The sequence below is a fragment of the Capricornis sumatraensis genome, chromosome 2 (genome assembly GCF_032405125.1).
Source record: "Capricornis sumatraensis isolate serow.1 chromosome 2, serow.2, whole genome shotgun sequence".
Lineage (NCBI taxonomy): Eukaryota > Metazoa > Chordata > Mammalia > Artiodactyla > Bovidae > Capricornis > Capricornis sumatraensis.
The window spans coordinates 64,738,634-64,764,626 of NC_091070.1; the positions used below are offsets into that span (position 1 = coordinate 64,738,634).

General features: G+C 38.0%; 3 protein-coding genes across 7 annotated transcripts in view; 1 reads left to right on the top strand and 2 right to left on the bottom strand.

The window, feature by feature from the left end:
* HAUS2 (HAUS augmin like complex subunit 2) lies at nt 1-12,417 on the bottom strand. The gene is given in 7 exon segments (XM_068965064.1): nt 1-1,823; nt 1,826-1,937; nt 3,517-3,625; nt 5,315-5,447; nt 6,513-6,582; nt 6,905-6,997; nt 12,320-12,417. Coding segments are annotated over 7 exon segments (705 nt in total). The 5' UTR covers nt 12,413-12,417; the 3' UTR covers nt 1-1,728.
* Nucleotides 12,418-12,509: 92 nt separating this feature from the next.
* On the top strand, nt 12,510-18,326 carry LRRC57 (leucine rich repeat containing 57). 3 transcript variants are annotated; one of them, XM_068964489.1, is made up of 6 exons: nt 12,510-12,574; nt 12,821-12,926; nt 13,032-13,170; nt 13,839-14,107; nt 16,291-16,476; nt 16,930-18,326. In XM_068964489.1, the coding sequence occupies exons 2-6, from the start codon at nt 12,843-12,845 to the stop codon at nt 16,969-16,971; spliced, it is 720 nt and encodes a 239-aa protein (XP_068820590.1). In that variant the 5' UTR covers nt 12,510-12,574; nt 12,821-12,842; the 3' UTR covers nt 16,972-18,326. The 3 variants fall into 3 exon arrangements, with proteins under 3 accessions (XP_068820590.1, XP_068820589.1, XP_068820591.1); XM_068964488.1 differs by having other exon boundaries at nt 12,558-12,725; XM_068964490.1 differs by having other exon boundaries at nt 12,558-12,725; nt 16,982-18,326.
* A 1,867-nt stretch (nt 18,327-20,193) lies between these two features.
* Nucleotides 20,194-25,993, bottom strand: part of SNAP23 (synaptosome associated protein 23) — a 41,118-nt gene continuing 35,318 nt past the window's right edge. For all 3 annotated transcript variants that reach the window (XM_068963721.1, XM_068963722.1, XM_068963723.1), the window contains 3 exons: nt 24,731-24,889; nt 23,592-23,736; nt 20,194-22,249 (listed from right to left, as the gene is read on the bottom strand). In XM_068963721.1, the coding sequence (XP_068819822.1) occupies nt 22,184-22,249; nt 23,592-23,736; nt 24,731-24,889 (370 nt within the window). In that variant the 3' untranslated portion in view covers nt 20,194-22,183. The remainder of the gene's footprint in view (nt 22,250-23,591; nt 23,737-24,730; nt 24,890-25,993) is intronic.

The following is a 25,993-nucleotide window of genomic DNA, read 5'->3' on the forward strand; positions in this document are numbered from 1 at the left end:
ACATAAAAATATATATCCTCATATATACATATATGAAATTACATGAAGAAAATGCTTAGTAAGATGTTTGAAACCAAGAATGGGCTTGAATGGATTTCTAATGAAATGCAACTAAAAGTTTTGCTTAAAGTGTCTAGGCAATGTTCAGCAATATTCAAGACATTATGACAACTCTTCTATACCCCAGTTGCAAAGGTCAGCAAAACAGGCTTCAAAACATGTTGTTTTAGCAGGATAGTTTTGGGTAATGATACTGTTTCCTTATGGACAACTACTTAACTCATCCACTATGTTGAGGTCTTCTTGTCTTTAAGAGTGTGCTGAATACAAGGATGAGTGAATTCCGGTGATAGAGAATGCAACGGCATAAAAATACTGAAGCATACATTTAAAGCAAAAGAGAACCCTAAGTCTGAAAATAAGCCAAGAGTAGTTTTACTCCTGATACAAATAAATACATCCTAAGACTTAGTATACCAGTCTCTTTTGTACGCATAATAAACTCTGATATGTAAAATATCTGAGCAATTTGTGAGGTAAAACCTCTCAAAGTTTTACCATAATGTGCCTTTTTCTTTTCTTTGCTCTACTTTGCTTTTTGGCCTGTTTCTAAGGCTGCCAGTGAATACCCTCTGGAACTGCTTCATATGTTGGGTACCCATAAACTCTCTCCTTGCCACCCTGGTTTGATGAGATGCTTGGAGGACTCATAGGACTCAGCACATCACTGTACTCATAGCTATGATTTACTCCAGCAAAAGCATTCGAAGCAGAAGAGCAAAGCAAAAGGTGTACAGGGCAAAGTCTGGGGGGAAAGCAGGCACAAACTTCCAGAGTCCTCTGCCAATAGAGTCCCACAGGATGTGCTTAATTCCTCCAGCAACTGAATTGTGACATGTGTGAAAGGTTGTCTACCATAAAACCTCATTAAAGATGCAGTGCCAAAAACAAACAAACAAACAGAAGCAAAAGATGCCACGCCAGGGAACTCCAGCTCAGTGGTTAGGACTCCATGCTTTCACCGCTAACAGCCCGGGTTCAATACCTGCTTGGAGAACTGAGATCCCACAAGCCACACAGCAGGGCCAAATCAATACAAAACAAACAAGCTGTGCGAGGGTTGTTATTGTGGGCTATTCACATAGGTACATCCTGCCTAGCATATATCCAAATTCTAGATTCCCAGGAAGAAAGCATGTGTTAGCACAAACCACACTGTACAAACACCTTAGTCACAGAAAGCAACTCTAACTGACAAGAGTGGAGGGAATCCTCTTGGAATCTAAGTTTCCAGATGCCAGCCAAGGTCCAGCTTTTCAAGCAGGCCTTTCAAAGGATCAAAGTCTGATCTGCTGTTATTCTTCTGCACACTTAGTGACAATCCCACAGGAATAATCAATATACTTTGAGATTCTAGACTCTTCTAATTCAAAAACATGCATTTTTAAAAAACATAATAAAGTCTGCTACCTAAGATATGGTTAATGCACTTATGTTAATAAACTGCCATACTTACATTTGAGCTTTACTGAAAACTGGAACAAAAATACATGGAAAACAAAAGAAAATTCAGTTTTGTCTTAATGAACTTGGAATCTTAGTATTTCAATATAAAGAGGGCTCTTTCAGTTTGGCTAGTGGCAAAGTCTATAAATACCTGTGTTATAATTGCCTAGAAATGGGCTTCACACAATTACATATAATTAAATAAAAATAAACAGTTGATAATTACTTGGCATTAATAGTTTGAACATTAACTTTAGAAGTAAGAGGTAAAGGAGGCACTATAACATCATGTTTATGAAGAGAATTTTTTTCAGCTATATTTTGGGGATATAAGAGGAAACTTCCTTTTGTTGTTCTCGCCACTTGAGTACATTCTCTGCCAGTTCTTCTGTCTCAGTCACCAAAATATCCATCTTTGCTAAAGCTGTGCTCTGTAACAGATGAAAGAAGGGGAAAACAGGAGAGAAACCATGTCCCTCATTAATACATCATTACTGTATCATAAGAATTATGACACCAAAAGTTAACAACTTATCTTTTCCAGCCTCTTAATACAAAGGCTCCTTAAATCTCCTACACATTCTTTTTCTTTGTGAGTTCAACTCTCCTTTCTCTTTACTGATCACCTTCATGCAGATGACACTCAGTCTATACTGTCAAACTAACCTTCTTAAAGTTCAGTCCTACATTTCAGTTTTCTGGAAATCTCCATCTAGATGCATATTCAGTATCTCAACCTCAATTTAACTACAGTTCAACAAACCATGACTAAACATTTACTCTCTGTATAAGACATGTCAGAAAACAAACTTATTGGTTTCTTTAATCTCTTGATACTACTCATCCTCAAGGCCCCAAGGCTAGAAATTTCATTCCTTGGATGTGTCACTTGTCCAAATAGTAGCCACATGATAGAAGCTTGACCTCTAGAATCTAAAATAATCAGCACAATCCTTTGTATTCAGATGCTTTAAATCTTTCATCTGAACAACTGTATTTATTCTCCAAGTTTCTTGCCTTTGGTTCCTCTGCCTAGTCCTCTAACCCACAGCTCATCAAATTTTAATGATGTGTACAGAAATCACCTGAGGAACTTGTTAAACTATAGATTCAGATTCTGAAGGTCTAAGGTGAAGGAGTTCTGCATTTCTAACAAGATTCCAGGTGATACTGATGCTATGCTCATACCTGGGAGTGACAAGGCTCAGTCTACTCTACCGTTATTTTCTCCATGATTAAACTACAGTTCTGATTAAGTAAATCAACCCTCTGTGCACTACTCTAAAAACAAATGAAAAAACCATCCAACAGTTCCCCAATACTCAAAGTCTAAACTTCTTAGTCTGATTTTCAAAATATTCCATGAACTAACCCTGTGCCAATCTCCCTCTCAATGCCCTTAAAAATCAACTGGAGTACCATTCTTTCCTCAAATACCTATGCTCTCTAATTTTCATGTCTTGTCTCAAACTGCTTTTGGCTGAACTACTCTTTTTCACTGATTCTTCAAGATGCAGCTTGCTTCTAACTCCTATTTAAAACTTTACTGAAATATTCCTACTTCCTATTCTAGTCCCAATCTTCTTAAAACGAAAGTAATCACCCCTTTTTCTGTGCTTAATAGATAGCATCTTCTTTATCATTCTCTGCTGTACTCACTGTGCAAATAATACTATAAAGTAAAAAGTATCTTATATTTTCTCTCACCAAACCTTGAGAATCTGAAGGAAGGGATTGGTCATATCTGTTTCTCTCTCATGATATACATAGCATAGTTCCTTGCACAATGAAGATAACAGATTTATTAAATATTTGAATAAAACAATGTAAAATGACTTATAAATTTTAAAAAAGGCATCCTAATTAAAAAAATAATTCACTGATAATATTAGCCATCAAAAAGTTAAGCAGGGAGATCACACATTTGAGATTCTAGTATAAAAGAACCAATGATAGTTATAAGCAAGGTGAAAGGAGATGAAGTACCTAAATGCTATTGGTAATACTCACCATTTTCTTTAGATCTGCATCTAAATGAGGGATATTTCTAATTGTTTCAAGATGATCTTCTAATCGCTCAATGAAAGTTACTGCCAATTCCAGCAAATGCACCATGTATCTGAAGGAAGGAGAAAAAAAAGTCAACTATTTTTTTTCCACTTCAGATATTTTGTGTTTTCTTTTTTCCCTTTAATTAGAACTTTTAATATGAAATAAGAGAATTACAATCTACCCAATGAGTCATTAAATAACCTTTCTGCATTCATGGAAATAGCAATGATAAAAAAGGTTCTTCTCTTTCATTTTAAATAGGAATTAGCTTGTCATCCAAACAGAAAAACAGAGACAACACTAATCGTGTCTAATGTTACCTAATGTTAGACAAACATAAATGTTAATCACTTTCTCACATAAGTAAAAATTTCTCTAGGTAAAACCTCATTCCTTTTCAATCCACTTATTCTTGAAGGGTGAAGACAACAAGGATAAATGAGCTTCACTGAAATAGCCTACACATGAAACTACTTTAAATCTTTGTATTTGCAACATGCCTTCAAATTATTACTTAGTTCTTCTGATATTTATAATGTATAGTATATATATAAATGATATTTTACTATACTGAATATATTCACAAGCATGGGATTTGTATATCTATTATTTGACTGTAAGGTAAAAGATTTGACACTTAAAAGGAAATACTGTTCCCTGGTGGTCCAGCAGTTAAGACTCTGCACTCCCCAATGCAGGGGGCCTGGGTTCCATCCCTAGTCAGGGAACTAGATCCTGCATGCCACAATTAAAGATCCTGTATGCTGTAACTAAGACCTGTCATAGCCAAATAAATAAATTTTTTTTTTTAAAAAAGGAAATATCGATCGGCTCAGGGTCAGTTAGTAAGACACTGGTTGGAGAAAGCAATCAGATCACCAGATGCCTGCTTTTTAACTTTATTATTATTTATTATTAATAACCTACACCTTCAATTTGATACTTCCCATACTCCTTTGAGAAAAAAGAGAGCATGCCCCTTCTATGGAATGGGAAGCTAAGGTAAAAACTTAAGTCATTTGCCCAAGGCTTTGAGGCATACAGTCAGCACAGGTAAGATCAGAATTGTAATTTTCCTCCTTTTGGTTGACCCTGTGTTCATCTGTCCCTGCTTAAACTCCCCCAACGGAATTTTTAATAGAGAGATATTAACATAATAATAAATTTACATCACAGAAAACTGTCTATACACAATAAAAATGATTTTATCCACCTTACTATGTTATGAATCTAATTTCTTTCATTAAAGTCATTATAATTTCCAAGACACTGGGCAAAAGAAATGCCTTTCTCTTCACCATTGCTATAATTCTTTAAAGTAAAGGGTTTTCTTTCTGGTTTAATGTATCAGCATTAATAATAGATACAATCACTCATATACTATTCAATGAATTATGCTATGAAATAATTACTACTCTAAATAAAAACTACCCTCAGGAAACATGGGGAGAAGGCAATGGCACCCTATTCCAGTACTCTTGCCTGGAAAATCCCATAGATGGAGGAGCCTGGTAGGCTGCAGTCCATGGGGTCGCCAAGAGTCGGACACGACTGAGCGACTTCACTTTCACTTTTCACTTTCATGCATTGGAGAAGGAAATGGCAACCCACTCCAGTGTTCTTGCCTGGAGAATCCTAGGGACGGTGGAGCCTGGTGGGCTGCCGTCTATGGGGTCACAGAGTCGGACATGACTGAAGCGACTTAGCAGCAGCAGCAGGAAACATGTAACTGTTAATGTCTACTTTGTAGTCTAACCTGTGATAAACAGCTTCAACAGGCAAGTTTCCTTGGCACATGGGTTTCAACAGTCTTTGCCTGAGGGACCGCTTTTCTTTTAGCACTGCTTCCAAATGATTATTCATGCTTTGCAGACTATGACACTTCTGAGCTACACAAACCAGAATCAGAATTTATAGTTAGCAACAGGACAAGTTTTGAAATCACTATCAACATCAAAAATCAATCCCACCACTTCTCTCCTAAATATCTCCCCTTTGCTATCTTTAATACCCAACACTAGTTTCATTTTCAACTATTAATATTTTCTCTTACTCTTCCTATTGACTACCCAATCTAGTGCTAAATTCTTAGTGTTTTCCAATTCTACTCCTACTTTTTATAGCCAGAGCCATATTTTTCACATAAAGTCTTTGCCTCTAATATTCTATATGAACACTAAAAAGTAAACATTTGTCTTATCAGCTACTTTTATGTCAGTATTTTCCCCAGAATTCAGTTAATGGCTATCAACTGACTCTTAAATTATTATTTAAAAAAAATCTCAAACTTACTGAAGTTTCAAGAAAAGTTCACTGACTGAATTCCCATAGACATTTCACCTAGACTCACAAACCAACATTTGGCTACATTTTTTCTCTTTCTTTACACTCACATACATATATTTTTCATAACCAATTTGAGAGTAAGTTGCAGATGTCGTGACCTTTTAACTTCTAAAACTTTAGCATGTATTTTCCCAAACAGGAACATTCTCTAATGTAACAACAAGTGTAGTTATATAAGAGAATCAAATCACTACTATTAAATTCAGATAATTTAACATTGGTACAATACTGCCAATATTTAATGCAGCCTATATTTAAACATCACCAAATATCATAATAATAATGTGATTTATACCAAAAATTTTTTTTTCTAATCAAATATTCAATCCATGGTTACCCTTTGCTTTAGCTATCATGTCCCTTTAGGATACTTTCATCTGTAAGATTCTTCAGCCTTTGTCTTTTAAGCTCTACTGACTCTGAGGAGCTCCTACCTCAGCCACTTTTTATGCTATTTGCAATAGCTAAGCCCACAGAAAAGCTGACTTTGTTAGCTTTGGCATAATACCTGGAAAAATTATCATAACCTTGTAGCCTAGTGCTTATTTAAAGTAATCTTAAGAAAAAGTTGACATTCGAATGATTACTCGTTTAATTAAATCACTTACCCAAAAAGGAAGGATGGACAACATCTGCTGCATCTTTTTCTAGGCTTAGGAGTTCAATTTCCAGGTTTTTCTACATTAGAAACAAAAATACCACTTAGCTTACCTGAAGTAAAAGCTTAAACTTTGATTTTAAAAAAAGGACAGTCTTTAACTCAGGAATATTTAAAGGGAGCAGGAAGGTGACTTGTTATGGAAGCTTTTCATTTTGGTGTTTTAAGCCCTGTTGCTGCTATTGCTACTACTCATTACTATGGTTACTACTGTTATCAACTACTGCAAAGAAAAGCCTACACAGCTATGTGCTAGATACCATTCTACTTGCAAGGAAATTGTTGGAACCAAGATGCTTTCCTTTAGTAGAAGTGGAAAGTAGAAACTCCAGCAAAATTTACCTGGTAGATTTCAGCTTGAATATCTGTGATCTGCTGTAGTCTGGAGAAGTTCACAAAGCAAGAAGTTGATTTCTTAGATATATTTAACATTTCCTATTGGTAAGTGAACAGACAAAGTAAGTAGTAGTATGTCAGAAAAAGTTTCTGTATGCACTGGAATAGCATGCGCACATATCTAAAATATGAGGATATGTCCAACACTCCCCCTGAAAAATGAAGTACAGATTAGGATAATAGCAATGTGTATTTCCTGTTTTTAAAACCTCCACCATCAGAAATCCTTTACCCAAACATTTAAAAAATAATAAAAACAAAGAAAATCACTTTGTATTATTTCCTAAAGCATCATGCACACCAGATTGGCACTACTGATAGTTTAGCAGAGAATTCTAAGGCTGAGTTTGCTAGAGAACCACTTCTACACAAATGACCAAGGCCTAGTCTACTAGGCCTTGCTGATTAGGGGCTAAAATCAAACACTCTGGGCCACAGAATCATTCATCTGATTCATTAAATGACCTCTGTTGGCTACAAGTCATTCATATTGTCTCTTTCCATATTCTTCCTCTCTCAGATAAAGGAATAGTTTTGTCCAGGCATAATTATTCTTGTAAAAAGCCTACCCCCTTGCCCCACGTCCTTTATATCCTTTCAGTCTGTTATATCACTTTTTAAAATTGCAGGTTACCATAGAATAAGAACATTCTCTTTTTCATCCCTTGGCTTCATCCATAGTTTTTTCTATTCTCTTTTTCTTTTCTAGAATGTTGGCACAGGAAAGAACTTCAGATACCATATAGGCCAGGGGCTGGGAAGCTACCACCTATGAATTAAATACAGCCCACTGACTGTTTTTGTGTAGCTTAAGGGTTAAGAATGGTTTTTATGTTTCTTAATTGTTAGAGAAAAAAAATCAAAAGAAAAATATTTTGTGACACATGGAAATTAAGTGAAATTCAAATTTTAGGGTCCAGAAATAAGGTTTCGCTGAAACTCAACTTCGTTCATTCATTTACTTATCTCATGTTGTTCTCATACTAAAATAGCTTCGTTTTGACCCTATGGACCTAAAAGCCTCAAATACTTACTCTATGGCCCTTCATGGCAAAAGCTGGCTGAATAATGATAATCAATTTTATAAACATTGAGTTAGACAATGGAAGATTCAAAGATGAATGAAACAAGCTCTCTGCCTTTAACAAGCTCATGATGGATGGTAAGGAAAAGGTGTTCTAGACATTACAAATGCTCAGTAACTGTGAGTTAGTACTAACATATATGTGAGAAGGGAATGATCAATCTGTAAACATAAGTTTTCCTACATAATCATGGGGGATCTTGATAGCTATAATAAGCAATCATAATGCAGAAAATGAGGGCAATTTAAAGTTTTCTGATGAAGTGACATAATCATATATAATACCTATTTTAGAAATGTAAATGGAGATAGTATGGAAAATAAAATTAATGGAGATGGGGGGAGGAAGGAGTGGGAAGTGTCTGCTTAATGAGTATGGGGATTCCATTGGTGATAATAAAGAAAAGTTTGAAAATAGTTTCACAACATTGTGGGGTAAAAAACCCCAATCTACTCTGGTAATGAGCCAACAACATCAAACTGACAAAAAATTAGTGGAGCTGGACTGGAGGTTGGATATTTAGACAAGTGGCTGCCACAGCATACCCGGTGAGAAGATAAGACTGGATTAGGTCAGTAGCAGTTAAAAAGGAAAGGGAGGGAGAGATATTAGTTCCTAAGAAGATGGAATTTATAAGTCCTAGTTGATACAGGGAATGAGGAATAAAGTCAAGTCAGTAATGACTCCCAAGGATTCGGCTTCAGGTGATTGGACAGATAGTTATGTCATTCACCGAGGTGGACAACACAGGATATTTTACTGATGGCAAACCTGAGGACTGGGGAGGTTAAGTATTAGTTCAACTTTATACTGCCAATGTGTAACAGGGGTGAAATGAGAATACATTCAATTTGCATTTCCATTATATTGGCCTGACTCTTTCTGCTCTCAGAAGTAAATTAAAGGTAAGAAGGTAAATTAAAGTAAAACATCTCCTATTTCTCAATGTAACTTCCTCCTTCTCTGGTACCTCTTCATCCTTCCATGTTTGTACACTAATCTTGGTTGCATGTTTGCAAACTAGTAAACTCTTGGGTTCAACAACAGGGTAATGGAGCTTATCCAAAAACATGCAAGAGAAACCAGAGGGAAAACAAGAATCTTCAAGAAAAGGAGAGAGGAGAGAAAGAACAGTCAAATTCCTCTAGTAAATGGAAATTCTGTTTTGAGGACTGTGACTTAGGGAACACCATAAAAAAAAAAAGCAAGGATTGGAAAATTCGAAAGTCTTTACTATTGACAACTACCGTTATATATTATATGAACTTTACATGCCACTGGGCATCTGTTTAGAGTATTTCTGTTTACTCTGCTGCTAGGTACAAGAAGTTGAAATCCAGGACATTCATGTCTAGACATTCACGTAAAAATCCTGATAACACTGTGGTATCTATATCTACATATCTGTTTATGCTTGTATCTGTGAGCATCCTTTCTTTTTTTTCTCTGTCCTTCTTCATACTGAATTCTAGCTAGGGACATTAAAAGGGAGGCAGCATTAACAGAGAGGCTCTAAAATGGTAGCGAAGTGCGGAAGAGAGCCGTACACAGAAAATAGACTATGAGTGTATGCATGTGTAGTACTCTTCCTTTCTATTAGAAAATAGATTCTGAGAGGTTTTTTTAGGTCCGGATCCTTATCTCATGTATTGCCAGTAGAGGGAGCTCAGATCAAGGCACTGTGACTCAAAAGTTTGCCGGAATATCTAGGATGTAAGGACTTCTTACATCTGTGGTGGCTCAGATAGTAAAGAATCTGCCTGCAATGCAGGAGACTGGGTTTGATCCCTGAGTCACGAAGATCCTCTGGAGAAGGGAAAGGCTACCCACTCCAGTGTTCTTGCCTGGAGATTGCTATGGACAAAGGAGCCTCGAGGGTTACAGTCCATGGTGTTGCAGTCCATGAAAGAGTGGGACACAACTGAGTGATTAACACTTTCAAAAAGCCACTAAGAGAAATATCAACAACCTCAGATGTGCAGATACCACTCTAACGGCAGAAAGTGAAGAGGAATCAAAGAGCCTCTTGATGAGGGTGGAAGAGGACACTGAAAAAGCTGGCTTAAAAAACTCAACACTCAAAATACTAAGATCATGGCATCCAGTCCCATCACTTCATGGCAAATAGATGGGGAAAAATTGGAAACAGTGACAGATTTTCTTGGGCTCCAAAATCAGTGTGGACGGTGACTGTAGCCATGAAGCTCCTTAGAAGGAAAGCTACAACAAACCTAGACAGAGTATGAAAAAGCAGAGACATCACTTTGCCGACAAAGGTCCATATAGTCAAAGTTATGGTTTTTCCAGGAGTCATGTATGGATGTTAGAGCTGGCTGAGCACCGAAGAATCCATGCTTTTGAATTACAGTGCTAGAGAAGACTCCTGAGAGTCCTTTGGACTGCAAGGAGATCAAACCAGTCAATCCTAAAGGAAATCAATCCTAAATACTCACTGGAAGGACTGATGCTGAGCTGAAGCTCCAATACTTTGGCCACCTGATGCAAAGAGCCGACTCACTGGAAAAGACCCTGATGCTGGGAAAGGCTGAAGGCAGAAGAAGAGGATGGCAGAGGATGAGATGGTTAGATAGCATCACCAATTCAATGGACATGAATTTGAGCAAACTCTGGGAGATGGTGAAGAACAGGGAAGACTGGCAGGCTGCAGTTCCTGGGGTCACAGAATAAGAACAACAACAAAAGGGCATAAGCCAAAGCAGTATCCCGTATTATCCTACAGACAATTAACCCTACCTTTCTTTCACTAAACCATTCTCCAATGGACAGATCAAAACAGAACAAAGCTTCAATAAGCTATATTTTCTAGAAGTGTTGTATCATATCATATCACACAGTTTTAAGCATTACTCTTAATTTTTAACGCACATGGGATGATGTGTACTTAATGGATAGACTGTTTAAAGTGATCATATAATACATCATTCTGAAAGAATGATAAATCCTTATAATAAAAATAGGTTTTCATATGTACAGTTTACTTAAAGTAGAATCATGCTACAAATCTGAGAAGTTTCCTCATTGGATCTAGCTATGTAATAAGATTATAAGATGGTTTTAAGGAGCTATGGATTGGCAGTTTACCTGTAGGCAAAACAAGTATGTCTAATTAGCCTTACTTGAAGGACACAAGGAAGATCCTCCCCAAAGCAATCAGCAGCCTAACTCACCAGAGACTTATTCCCTTGGTTTATCTTCTACCAATACATTCTAGACTGACAAATCCCAAATGTCTTATAGTATGAATTTATCAAATTACTTTGTTACAGAACTGTACTATAAAGACAGCAAAAAAGACACAGATGTTTATAACGGACTTTTGGACTCAGAGGGAGAGGGAGGGGGTGGGATGATTTGGGAGAATGGCATTGAAACATGTATACTATCATGTAAGAATCGAATCGCCAGTCTATGTCCGATGCAGGATACAGCATGCTTGGGGCTGGTGCACGGTGATGACCCAGAGAGATGTTATGGGGAGGGAGGTGGGAGGGGGGTTCATGTTTGGGAACGCATGTACACCCGTGGTGGATTCATGTCAATGTATGGCAAAACCAATACAGTATTGTAAAGTAAAAAAAAAAAAAAAAAAAAAGAACTGTACTATACAAATTGTCTGACTCTGTGACCCCAAGAACTGCAGCATGACAGGCTTCCCTGTCCTTCACTATCGCCCAGAGCCCTAGACAAGTTGGTAGGAAGAAAACACAGGAGAGAAGTGAGGAAGATGAGAATTGGGGAGTGCTGTGGTTATGTTTTGCCATTCATATCCAGGCCTTGGGTCTTTCTCGCCAATAACCCCCTCCCCACCCCCTAGCCCCGCGACTTCCTAGCCTATAAACATGCGTGCTTCCCTTGGCACCCTCCCGGACCCAGCGCTTCGTAAGACTTCAATATTTTACACAATGAGCATCGTTTGGGAACGTCCGTTTTAACTATCTACCCATTATTTCCCAACCCCGCCATCCATACAATCTAGAGGCGGTTATCACTGGATTGAAAAAAAGGCGGGGAAACATTAGTTTTTATTATCGCCCACGAACTGACCTGAGATATCTCGCCTGCCAGACACTTGAAACATCATCTACTCAGAGCCCCACTTTTGCATAACCCACCGCGGCCCAGTCACTTCTGCCAGCAAGCAGCCCTATCGGCCTCCAGCCAGCACTCTCAACACCCACTCCGGCACCACCACCTCACAGCCAGCTTCTGTCGCCACCGTGTACACCTCCTTAATGACGCCATCGTCGCCACGCACCTCAGTAACCAACTCCGATGTAATGAAATGGCCCAGCAGTAGCCCAGCAGCGTTTGGCGCGGTAGCCGGGTCCCAGGGGTTCGCCGCGGCCATGGCTGTGAGCCACCTTCCCGGGTGGCGCGCAGAGTGAGTGGAACGCACCGCGCGCCTCGATGACGTCACAGGGCGTTTCCGCCCGTGCGGAAGCCTGGGCAGCGCATCCCAGTGAGCGCCGATCCCGGGTCTTCCCCTGCCGAACCTGCCGTGAGCTGAGCGGTACGAGGCGAGTTCTGGGATCCCTGATCTTCCCTCAACTCCTAGCAGCGTCTCGCCTCGGATCAGCTGCAAAATCGACAGGGCCTGGCGTTCTTCTCTTTCTTTCTTGCCACTCTTAAGCTAGCCTCCAAGATCCCGGGATCGGCAGGAGGTGACAGCTGGGGGTTGAGACGCAGCCGGGAGGCCGACGCGGTAGCTGGGTGCCGGCTAGAACCGGGTGGTAACAGCTGCGCTTCCTTCCCGCAGGGACCTGAGCCTTGGAGTTAGGATGGGAAATAGTGCCCTCCGCGCTCATGTGGAAACCGCGCAGAAGACTGGTGTCTTTCAACTTAAGGACCGCGGGCTGACCGAGGTGAGACCTGGGAGGGATCCGACCAAGGAGTGTAAAGGGAGAGAGACGGCGGGCGGTGAAGTTAATAGATAAGCGATTCTCTGCTCTGAGAACCTCTTTCTTCAGTTCCCCTCAGAGTTGCAGAAACTGACAAGCAATCTCAGGACCATCGACTTGTCCAACAACAAGATCGAGAATCTGCCGCCTATGATCATAGGGAAGTTTACTCTGCTAAAGAGCCTCTCCTTGAACAATAACAAATTAAGTATGGCTTTTGCTCCTGGGAATTTTGCTAGTGATCGGCTTTAAGAAGGGTGGTTTTTCTCTTGGAATAGAGTTTGGAGTATAATTATAATGTTATTAAACTGGTATTCAAGTAAATGTATCAGAATCTAGCAACAACAAAAAAAGGTGGGGTTTTTTGTTTTTTTTGGGGGGGGGGGTTTCTTACAAGCTTCAGGGAGCTACAGAGGCTGGAGAATGGCAGAATCCTCGAGGCGTTCTGTCTCTTAGAATTACACCTATAAGCCTCCTCTGGTGGGGTAATGATTGATAGGAAGTTAATTTGGACTTGAAAGGGACTATCTTTGGAGTGTACTGTAAACAGAGTTAATTTTGCTGCTAATTTGGAAAGGCAGATGGTATGGGAAGGAGAGGGCCTTCCAATCCCACAAAACTGCTGTGGGATTGTGCAGTGGCTTCTTCACAAAAGGAGCCCATTATACACACAATGTTTTCCTGCATTTTGATGGCACCCTCACCTTCTGCAGACTATGTTGGTAAAGATGCAATACTTAAAAATGGGGCAACATGTGAAAAGCCTATGTATATTTAACAAGAGGCATAACAAACTGCCATATAGTTTTTTTTTAAACTTCATCAAAGGTGTTTTTCAGCTGTATCAGATTCAGGTTTTACATTTTTCTTTGCTAGCTGCTCTTCCTGACGAGTTATGCAATCTGAAGAAACTGGAGACACTAAGCCTAAACAACAATCAATTGAGAGAGCTGCCATCTACTTTTGGGCAACTATCTGCCCTTAAGACCCTGAGCCTCTCTGGGAACCAGCTGAGAGCTCTGCCATCACAGCTGTGTAGCCTACGGCACCTGGATGTAGTGGATCTCTCCAAGAACCAGATTCGGAGCATACCTGATATAGTCGGGGAGCTGCAGGTCATTGAACTCAACCTCAACCAGAACCAGGTCTAGAGCTTAACAATTTTTTTTCTACAGTGTGTTATGTTGGTTTGCGGTCTCCTGAATAACCAGTTGTTCTCTACACTATATTCATGGAGGGGGTATCAGAGGTTAGAAGAGAGATACATTCTATGGACTGGACTAATTTCAAAGCCCAACATACCATGAAGTTAGTTGAGACACTGGATGTGTTTGTTGTGTAGGTGTTCTTTGGAGGGTGAGATAGATAATGGGAGGTAATATCCAAAGTGAAACCTGTCTCAGGAAACGAGTTCTTCAGGTAGTCCTCAAATACCTCTGATTATCTAGCAACTATGTCAGGGAACTATCTGAGTAGAAAAGAGGCTTAAACTCCTAAGTTCTCAGAGTTGGACATCAGGGGTCATTCATTTTTCTTTGGCATGTCAAGTGTATCCTGCTTTTGCTGAAAAACCATCAGTGATAGATTTCTGTAGATCGCTCATTTCTTTGTTGGATAGCTTTAATTGTAGTATTTGAAAGTTGTTTAACTTCAGAGGCTCTTTGGTTAACATGTATCTGACCCGAGAAACAATATCTGATCTAGAAATAAAGCACAAATGATGAAATATTAATCACAGTGAGACCAGGTCGTCTTTGGTTTTCTAGTCTGTGCTTCTAAATCTGCATAGTCCATTACAGTAGCCAGTAGCTACATGGCCGTTAAAATTCATTTAAACAAAAAAAAATTCATTTCTTCAGCTGCACTAGCCATATTTCAATAGCTCAGTAACCATATGTGGCTAGTGGCTACCGTATTGGACAGCATAGAGATGTAGGACATTCCAAAGATTGCAGTTAAGTTTTATTCGTCAAAACTATTCTAGATTGTATTGACCTTTAGGATGAAATTCAGTCTTTGAGGGACCTGGTCTTATCTTTTCCTTAAAGTAGTTATTTTATGTTCTTGAGCTTTTAGGGAAAACATTCTGAATATTTGGAGAAAAAATTGGCTAAGCAAGTTGAACACCTGCTCTACATTCCTATGCTCCGTTAAATCGATGGTTCTCAGGTTTTAGTGTGCATTAGAATAACCTGGACAGCTGGTTAAGAGATCATGGGGCCCCCATACTCATTGTTTCTGATTTTGTAGTTCTGGGATAGGGCATGAGAATTTGAGTTTTAACTAGGTCCCAGTGAAGGTCTGAGATGATTACTGGGCTAAGTAACTATAACTAGGTGACTTGGCACATTTAAAGGGCAGAAGAGGTGAATAAGTCAAGGATAACTGCTTGGTATTGTACTCAAGAGCTAAAAGAAGAGTGGTGCTCTTGGAAATGGGCACGATGGTGAAGCATCCAAAGTTATTTTATTGAAAATCAGAGACACAGGAAAGGAAATAGAGGTGAGCAGAAATGAATGTTGATACATAGTTTAACAGAAGGGATAGCTTTAAGAATGAACAGGCTTTCCTAGGATAAAGTTTAGAAAAATCAAATATTAAGTACTAGGGACTGCTGCTTGGAAAATGCCCATAGAAACAAGAAGGGAAGCCGAAAATCCGGAATAATTCAAAAAATAGGGAAAAAAAAAAAAACCCACAGCACTTAGTATGTATAAGAGGGAGTTTCAAGGAAAGGATAGAGAGCACAGTCAAATGCAACAGGGAATGAGGTCAGTGAATCCTTGACTTTGGCAGAAAAGTGGTTGGCATCTACGTACACATAAAAGATTGGCAGTAAATTTACCAAAATGTTTACAGTGATGGATTACAGGTAGCTGTTTCCTTTAAACTTGTGATTCTCAAATTTTCTATAATGAACAGTGCTTTTATTATCAGACTTTTGTTTCCAAAAAACCACTTGTGTGTTGTGTTAGTCACTGAGTCATGTCCAACTCTTTGTGACCCCATGGACTGGGGCCCACCAGGCTTCTCTGTCTATGGGATTTTCCAGGCAAGAATACAGGAATGGGTTGCCATTTCCTTCTCCAAAAAAAAGCCACTGGTGACCTTCAAAAGTTTTTCCCCCAAAAAACTGGAGGAGTAGTAACAGAAGCTGGGTAACACAAGAGGCTTCTGGAATGAGTGGGTAGTGAGAAAATGGGGGTGGTAAAAGAAAGAACTAGGACAAATAGTCAAGTAAAGATTTTTGTTTAATTTAGTAAAAAATAATCACTATAGTGCTTGTACTTTTTTTTATTATCCTTTTAAAAAAACTGTTGTTCAATAGATATCTCAGATCTCAGTGAAGATATCTTCTTGTCCTCGTCTTAAAGTTCTTCGTCTGGAGGAGAACTGTCTTGAGCTCAGTATGCTTCCACAGAGCATCCTCAGTGATTCGCAGATCTGTCTGCTTGCTGTGGAAGGCAACCTTTTTGAAATTAAGAAACTTCGAGAACTGGAAGGCTATGATAAGGTATGTATTATTGTACTTCTGCATTTCTAGTTCCTGTTCCAGAGAACAGAAAGGTGAAGTAACCCACATAAATGTTTACAGATGCAGGATGTATGTACAGTATAATCTTGTTTATGTCAGTAGGATTTGTTCCCTATATGGAGGTGGGTTCTGAGAATCAGCCAAATGGTATTGTTCTAAGGTGATTTTTTTTTTTTCTCTAAACAGCTTATTGTAAAGCATCTTTACCTTTTGATAGGTTTCCTACTAGGATATAAGGAGGAAAAAACTCCATAAAACCATGTGCTTTAAATCTCCATCTAAAATAAGTAGATTTTGTAGGAAATGAAGAACTATAAAAACCTAAAGAAAAAAGAATCATCAAGTCCTAAATAACCATTTAAAAAAAAATCCTAAATAACCAATAATTACCGTCTCAGGCATAGTAATACGTAATTCTTTCATGATTTTTAGTACATGGAGAGGTTCACAGCTACCAAGAAGAAATTTGCATGATGTTCTCCAGGAGCATGGGAACTACAGAGTACACTGACTTGGAACCTGTTGCAATCTGGCTGACTGAAAGGCTCCTGTTGTCATCAAGGGTATCTGCTGTAAGAAGATGATACTCCAGGAGGTCACATTTCACGCAGTGATTGTTTTCCTTTCCAGGGCTCATCTTAAATAAGCTAAAAGGAATCAAGAGACAGGAAGCGTCCTCCATTTTGAGTCATGGATAGGGCAAAGGACAATTGATTGATTTTCAAAACCATCACTACTTTGGCTTTAAGAAACCCAGTAGCTAGTTGCTATGTATACAGTGAGGGGATGCTGCCTGGTACCAGAATAGCTCTACACAACAGCTTGAAATTTCATGTGTTTCAATGTGTGAGCTTTCATAAAATCAGTTGCCATTCCACCTCTGTGTTAACACTTCATGTTTTTATGAAATTCAGGTAACTCATGAGAGGCCACTATGGTTAATCTGAGGATTTATGATTTTATTTCAGTCCCTCCAAGTATTTATTCTTAGAATTTAGGATGTTTGTAAATATATGACTCTTGATTAACAATATACTTTGCCAGAGAAACAACACAACACTAAGAGGTGTTCCGCAAGGCTGCAGTAGCAATTTTTTTTTTTAACTATTGCAGGTGCCTTATTGAGAAGAGCTAAAACTGTATATGCAAAACTTGTAAGATACAAGGGTTTTAATAATCAGATTTTTCCTGAAGTTTTATTAGAAATAATGTCTTATTTCTGGTAATCTTTTTGTATTTATAACTATTAATAATCAAATTACCTATCAAAAAACTACTGCTACAATATTTTACAACTTATGTTTATCAAATTTATTCTCTGAAGAAGAGAATATACTAAATAAAGATTTTTAAAATAACTATGGCTGGAAGAAAGGTTAATCCTTTAAAGGGAGAAGACAGGGGAACTTTAACCTGTAAATGGCCTTTTGAAAATATCTAATTAACGGGACTTTCCCGGGAGTCCAATGGTTAAAGATTCCGTGCTTCCACTGCAGGAAGCATGGGTTCGATACTGGTCAGGGAACTAGGAACCCACATGCCACACAATGCATCCAAAAATTAAAAGCAAAAAAGGAAACTGATTAGGGAGAAATATTTCATCTTCTTGTTCAGGTTGCAGGAGTACTGAAATGCTTTCATGTGACTGATAAATATTTTTGTGGTACTGGAACCATGCTTATTAAGAGAAACTAAAGGTATAAAAGTAAATAATGTCAGACTGCTATTGACATGAACATTTAGAAAGCTTCCACTGTTTTCTGAAGTTTTGTCTTAGCCAAGGGGCTATTTACCATGTATTGTTAGTTCTCATTTTACAAACCTAGTTTAACCATTAAGTCATGAGATCACAAGAACCTAGTGTTTATATGAGGAAAGTCTCTGTGACCTTAAATCTGGTCTAGGGGTTCTCTTTTTCCCATGTCATTCTCTGTTTCTCAACTAGGGGAGGGATGGGGGTGCCCGTTTATCATCATTAATTTTTTAAATAAACTTTAATGCTTAATCTTACTGATCTACTGAACATTTCTCTAAATATTTTATCAGTACTTATCTAATAAATCAGAACTTATAAATTAAACAACTTAAATATCTCCAAACATTTAATTATTAATGGGGTCCTCTTGTGACTGCTTTCACTACCTGGACCCAGCCAGATATTCTCTCTTCGCTCTCATTTGCCTGCCCAGTCTTCCCAGGTTATTCTCATTAAACCCACAGTGCAGTGTCTCTCTCCTTTGTCTTTACTTGTTTGCTCAGTCAGGAATGCCCTCTCTTACTAACATTTTCCTTCTCTATGTCTAAGCCCCCTCCTTAGAAGTCTAAGCCGAATTAACTGCTCCATCTGTTATGGTAGCACTTCTCAGATTCTATATTAATCTGTCTCTTGCTAGACTGGGCTACTTGAGGGCAAGGACTAAATGTAATATGCCCAAAGATATAGTACACAAGTATTTAGACTTAAATATAAGTTACTAAAGTAGGCTGACTTATGGTCTGGAGGCTGGGATTCTAGTGGCCAACAGTTCTAAGTCACCCAAGCTCTTTTAGAGCTCGGTTAGAAGTCACTGTAGTATATTGAGTAAGAACATGAGCCTCAGAGTCAGAAAGATCCTGCTTTGAATCAAAAGTCCATCATTTACATGCTTTATGAATTTGAGCAATTTACTCTTATTTGTAATATGGGAAATACCTCCTACCTCTCAGGTGTGTTATAAGGACTTGGTGAAAAGATACATAAAAGCATTTAGCATAGTGTCTATTGACAGAGTAAGCACTCAATGACTGGTACTTTTTATTTCAAGTGTAAAACAGAAACAGAAGGCTTGGAGCAAACTATGTTAGAATGAAAAACAAATGAATAGAGAATAAGGAACCTGAGTATCAGTCTGAGAACTATAAATATGATTAGAAATGTAATTGAAATAACTTAGAATCTTAGTAAGAGAGTTAGGTTATTCCCTTTAAATGCTAAAGAATAGCATTTAATGAAACTAATTCTGAGTGCAATTGAGTATCAGATGTCTGGGAAGCTGAAGTTAAAATTATGGGGAGATTCATAATACATACAAGAGTTGAAATGTGGTAATGAAGAATGAATTAAAAGTGTGAAGGAAGAAAAAAAAAACCGGCACAACTATAGGGGATAAAGATCACTGTCATTAGAAGACTAGAAACCTGAAGAGGGAGCTAACCATTAAACAAAAAATTAAGTTCACTGGAGGATACCGTTTAACTCCTTCATTATGGGTCAGTTTTATGCTCAAGGTCACAAAACTAGTAAATGAACCAAAACTTGAACCCAGATGGTCAGACTCCAGAGCTTGTGCTAACCATCTCAGTTACTAGCTTTCAAAAGTAACAGAAACAAGTTTCCAGACTATTACAGGAGAAAACTTCAGGTCAACAGCTTCTATTCCTAGTGTATTACGAGCCCGATTTCTAGGTTCTCATTCCTTTCTTCTCAGTAGCAGAAGCTTTGGAAAAGTATGTCATCTTGGATCCACGGATGGGCTTTCAAGACCCATTTATTCCTGATTCACATGTGTATGCTTGTGTGTCTATTCCTCTGGAGAGACAGGCTGTGTTATCTTTCATCAAATTCACAAAGAGGTCCTTGACCCAAAAAGAGCTCCACTCTAGATAGAACAGCGGTTATCAGCAGTCTAATGAAATAAGCTCCTACATTTGTTGGGCAATGCTCTAAGTGCTTTACATGCATTACACACTGAGTCTTCCCAGCAATGCTATGAGGTAGAAATCATTAATCCCTCCTTACACACAAGGAGATGGAGGCACAGAAATGGTTTTACAGTCACTCAGCCAGCAAGTGGCAGAGCTACAGCATAAATCCAGACAATCTGGAGCCTTAGCTTACACTTTTAACCAATTATATACTGTTGGAACAGCATATTGGTATCTTCAGAACAATTTCCTTTGGCTGTAATAGCATTAAAAAAAATTTTTTTAATGCTTTTAGGAAGGGCATTTATGTAAAGAACAGCCTACAGTGTTTTATACCTTCTTACTTTACACATTTACTACTACTTGCCAAACTGTTCCTTTCAGCATGTGGCATTTCTGAAGGCCTAATTAAAATCTTGCTTTAAATATTTTCCTTTCAGCCTTTGAAAGTTTCCCATGTTAACTATCTCCTCCAAGAAGTAGGCTGTGGTATTCACCCACAACACTTTCAGTCGCTTGTATATTTAAGATCAAATGAATAAAAGACTAGTAATGATTAAAATGAACCTCATGACAAATCACAGATGCGGAAGTCCTATATTTCCAGTAAGCGTGGGAAGGGTGCTAAAGTCAGCTCTTTGTGGCAGTGCCATTTGATTTATGGACCTTTGCTTTATTCAGTTTGTCAAATTAAAGCTGACAAAATTACGGCTTCCCATCCCCCCAAAGCAGTCACAGAAGCATATTACCTATTTGAAAAAACAATTCCATTAGTTACAAAATTTAATTGTAAGGATCAAACAGTAGTTATTTGTCAAACCAATCGACATTAATAGCCTTGAAGTGTGCAGAAGCTAGTTTTTAAATAAAAGTGACAAATACCGGTAAGATTCTTATAACACATAAACAAATGTGATTCTGGAAGTTGAGTACAAGAGAGTGATAGTGCAATCATCAATAAGTAAACCAAAGGCATAATCTTCTAAATTATTTAAACAGAATAAATTCTAGTTTAAAAAAAGTTTAAAACTACATAGAACTCAAAGCAATCTAACTGTTTTCTACCTGAGATCAAAATAAGTTTTTTTTCCTATCTAAACATAATTTGTGGCATTGAGGTAAATCTGAATTCATGTGATACACTTTGTCAAACTTTTCCAAAAAAATTTAAGCCCTGCTGTAGAGAGAAATTCTCATGTTATACATTCATATTTACACATTTTTTCCTCAAAGACTAATGACAAATTTATGAGGTTAATAGGCCTGTAATGGGACCATGATACTATTAATAATATGAAAATAAAGCTACTCATTTATACCATGTGTTCCTATATGTGCAATATGAAATGGATCATAGAATCTATGTACAAAGGTGAATCACCAAGAGTTCAGAAATTAAGCTTACTTTAAAAAAGCTCATTCTGTTCTTTTTTGGAGCAGAGGTGGCAAAGTTGTGATGCATAACAAAAACATTGTGTACCCGGGCTCCAAAACCAAGCACTGGCCTAAACTGGCAATAACTGCAACTTAAAATAAAAATTAAACCCTACTAGATATTCACTGTGGTTATGCCACTTTTGGCTTTAGGGTCTGTAGGTTCTACTGAGGTAACAACCTCTTATCTCTTGCCTCCCCTCCTGTGCTTGCCCCTGCTGCCTCCAGCTTCCTTTCACGTGGCTGTCTTTGGCAATGCTTCCAAATTTTGAAAGCAGAAGAACCTGCTAAAGTAAACGGAGAGGATGAAAAATAAAACTATAAACGATGTATGAAAATCAACCTAACTGTATGGACTGAGAAAGAAAATGCTAGACGGAAGACTAAGAATACCCTCAAGGGAAAATGAGAAAAATTTTTTTTAAATTGGGGACTGTTACTCCTAGATCTTCTTCCACACCTCCTGATTAGAAGAGTGTGGAACCAAAATTTCAAACTCTTGAAAGGTGATGACTCTGAAGGAGGAGCTAAGGAAGTAAATAAATGATAAAGAAGTATAGCAGTAGATTTAGCTGTCAATGAGTTTCTTTGCTCTGGCATTGGCATTGTCAATACGATCTTTGTTGGTATCAGCCTGGAAAAAAAAGAAAAAGATACCAGTATTATTTGACAAGGTTAAGTTGCTCTAATAAGCATTAAATTTCATATACTGAGAGTAACTGACATACTGAGAAAATTCAGCAAATAGTCAAAGTCACATTACAAAACTCATTTTGGGCAAGAAGTGACAGAATATCAAATGCATCTGAAAAAACGTGGGTGTATAAACACGACAAAGATATAACAGAAGAACGTGTTAATATTTCGTGAGTTCTGTAACATCTTTCTTCACAGTTTAACGTGTCTGAAACTAAGATGCATCTTACAGTCAATTGCATTTAGATGCAATGAAAATATAAGAATACTCTTCTCTGCTATAGGTCTGGATCCTGTGGGAGTCCCCTGAGCCAAACCATAGAAATCTCATCTGGAGTTACCCTAGATCTAACCCAGAGACTGAAATAATATACCCCAAGATCTCTGGAACAAATGTACTGCCATCCACATCAATCTGTAAATGAAAACGATGGGTAATATGTAGCCTACACCCACGTAACAGCATTGAAAATATCTGATGAACCACTCTTTGCCTGAGTGAAATCCATCATAAATTATTCCACAGAGAAACCCCAGTCTTTAAAGTATACTGAGATTTTAATGAAGTCACAAGAAGTTGTGACACTACCAAACACTGAACATGGTTTAATTTCAGCATCTTTTAGATCATATGGAGTAAAAAATAGCAACCACACTTTTTTTGCTATTCACAGGACTCTCTCTTGTTTTTGTGTGTCCACCCTACAAGAACCATTCCGCAGAACTGATTGTTACCTACTGACTCATGAGATGAGGATTTGGGAATTTACTAATTTGTTACTAGCTAACACAATAAAATTCCAAAAGCTAACCCGCTCATTCAGGGGAAAGACAGCAAACAAAACACCCTGACAGCTCACAGAGAGGTTAGAAGAGATTGTGAGTTTCATGGGTGAAATTTTATTATTCTTAATAAATTTAATTTTCATGAATTTTAAATAAAACCAGTTGATCCCAAGGTCTTGGTTTCAAAATGAACCAACAATAAAGTTATTTTAGTTGCTTAGTAGTTCAACAGAACTACTTAGCTCAGGCAAAATAAAAATTTTAACAGAAAATAAAATGAACCAACTAAGTAAGAGATAGGAGGACCTGACTGTTGTTTTTCAACATGTTAGAAACTCATCAAAACTGTAAGGCCGGTGGGGACAGAATCTTATCCTTGTTCTCCCTGAGAGTACATAGCACAGATGTCTATTACTGAACACTGTACTCGATGTCGTTTGGCACAAAGGTACTGTACATACTGCCATTTTCCTGTGGCAGTAAGAAGCTCTTACCTTTTCTGTGATCCGATCTATTTGTCGGTTTTGAGCTTCAATCTCATTGCCCATGTCCAGAGCCATGTTTTTTAGGTTTCCTAGGATACTGCCCACTTGAGTCAGGTTCTCTTCCATTTCATCTTCCCTGGCATCATTTGTTATACTATTACAAAAAGACACTTAACTCAGTACTTTTGGGTGAATTATACATGGACTGAGTCTGGATTTAGTTTTTGTAAAAATAAACAAATTGACAGCAGCAACTGTTAGACCCAAACAGATGCAGGTTACCATTCTTGGGAAACATTCTATAGTGAAAATGGAAAGGCTGATTCAAGAGATAACAATGTCTTAAAGCCATTTAACAGAAGATGAAGAAATGACTTTAGAATGCAGGTTTTTCAAAGTGTAATTCCCAGCATAACCTGGGAACTTGTTAGATATGGAAATATGCCAATTCTTAGACTACTCCAGATCTCCCGAAGGGACCCCAGCAGTCTGTTTCACTAAACCTCCCAGATGATTCTGATACACACTTAAGTCTAAAGAACCACTGCTCTAAAAATAGGGTTGTAAAATTCTGGCTCAAAGTCAAATGTGGCCCATTACCTGATTTTACCCTACAACAGAATTGAGTAGTTATGACTCAGACTCTATGGCCTGGAAAACCTGAAATATTTACTATCTGACCCTTTACAGGGATATCCTTACAGGGATCTGGCCAACTCCTACTCTAAATGATACATTTTAATCACATCTTATTTACAGAAATAAAACATGACTACCTGAATAATTTGTAAAGTACTTTATAAAGAAAAGTTAATCCATCATTTAAGGTCAATAATCCCAGTCACCATTTTGTCAGAAGGCAAATTTTAAAACGGAATAAGGGAGTTCCCTGATGGTCCAGTGGTTAGAGCTCAGAGATTCCACTGCAGGGGGCCCAGGTTCAATCCCTGGTTGGGGAACTAAGATCCCACATGCTTTGCAGCCAAAAAAAAAAGACCATGAAAAAACCAACTATCACCCCCGCCTCCAAAAAAGAATAAATGCTATTTCTAACTGATAAGTTACAGTTCATAGATAAATACACCCAACCTCCAGAGAGAGACATTCCTTCAGGAAAAGGGTAAAAATATTGCGAACAGCTAGCATACCGTTTAATGTATCCCCCGCTGGCTGCTCCTGCAGTCGCTTGTTGAGGCTGACCATTTGTCACTCGGCCTGGCTGCTTAGATACTATATTGCTAGGAGAGTTGTCTCCACCATCACCCCATGTTGCTTTATAGGCTTTACTAGACTCAAAGTTCTTTGTCCTATGTAAGAGTCAGGAGTGTAGAGATACCAAAAAGGAGAGGGAGAAATATCATCATAAGTGCTTGTTACCTTGGGGATGCCGTAGCACCCTTAGCATAAAAGTTACATGCAGCTAGATCTAGATTATCTATACCATGCTCCATCACAATCTAGGGGAGAAAAAAGATGAACTGTGTAAGCCCACCAACATTAAAAATAAATTTTTGAAGGTTAAAATACTTTTACCAACTCTTCACTGAGTAGTTATTAAGTAGCAAAATGTAATTATTTGATTCTTCAGGTTCCCCTAGCCTCTGACACTCTCCAGAAAAAAGGTTAAAGGACACTAGAAAAAAATTAGGAAAGATGTTCTGGGATGCCTTAAGGGTTTCTTAGAAGCATCTCAGAGGTTGATGAGGGATGAAAGAGAGAGAATGGGCAGTACTAAGACCTCAGCTGCCCACTTACTTAGACTGTAATAGTTCCACCTGACCCATTTTTTAAATTTAGAATTGTTACATTAAATTCTTAAAAAAAAAAAAAAAGTTTTCTTAACAAACATCATGAAGAAAGGCACAAATTATTTCCAAACTGAACAGATAATGAATGAGTAACTTGGCCACACTGTTACCAGTCACAGTTGTCTCCTTTGGTTTAGGGCTTTTTCATTTAAGCGTTTACTTATCCACCTTAATAAAAATTGATCCTAGATCCAAACCTCTTAGAAGTAAAAGTATATGCTTTAGATTAACTGATATAACCAAAAATTAGCCAAAGTCAGAATTTTACCATGGAATTTGCTACTTAAATTGGTATAAATGGCAAGAAAAGGAACCTGGTAAAATGACTTTTAAGTGGCTATTACAAAAAACACAAAACTTTTTTTACTGATTACTTGGCTATGTAAAGTTTCCACTCACACAATTTTAGTTTCTTCTTTTCTATAAACAAAAAGCAGTATATGGATATGTTGGTTTCTGATTTATTCCATGATACATTAATGAGGAAGTTTTGAAATTGCAAAAACAGAAAGATTTCAGGAAAGTCATGGGTCCTTCCTTAATAGGATCATGTGAGAATTCATTTTTGGCAAACCAAGAACTGGATCTTAGACCTAGTGCTAA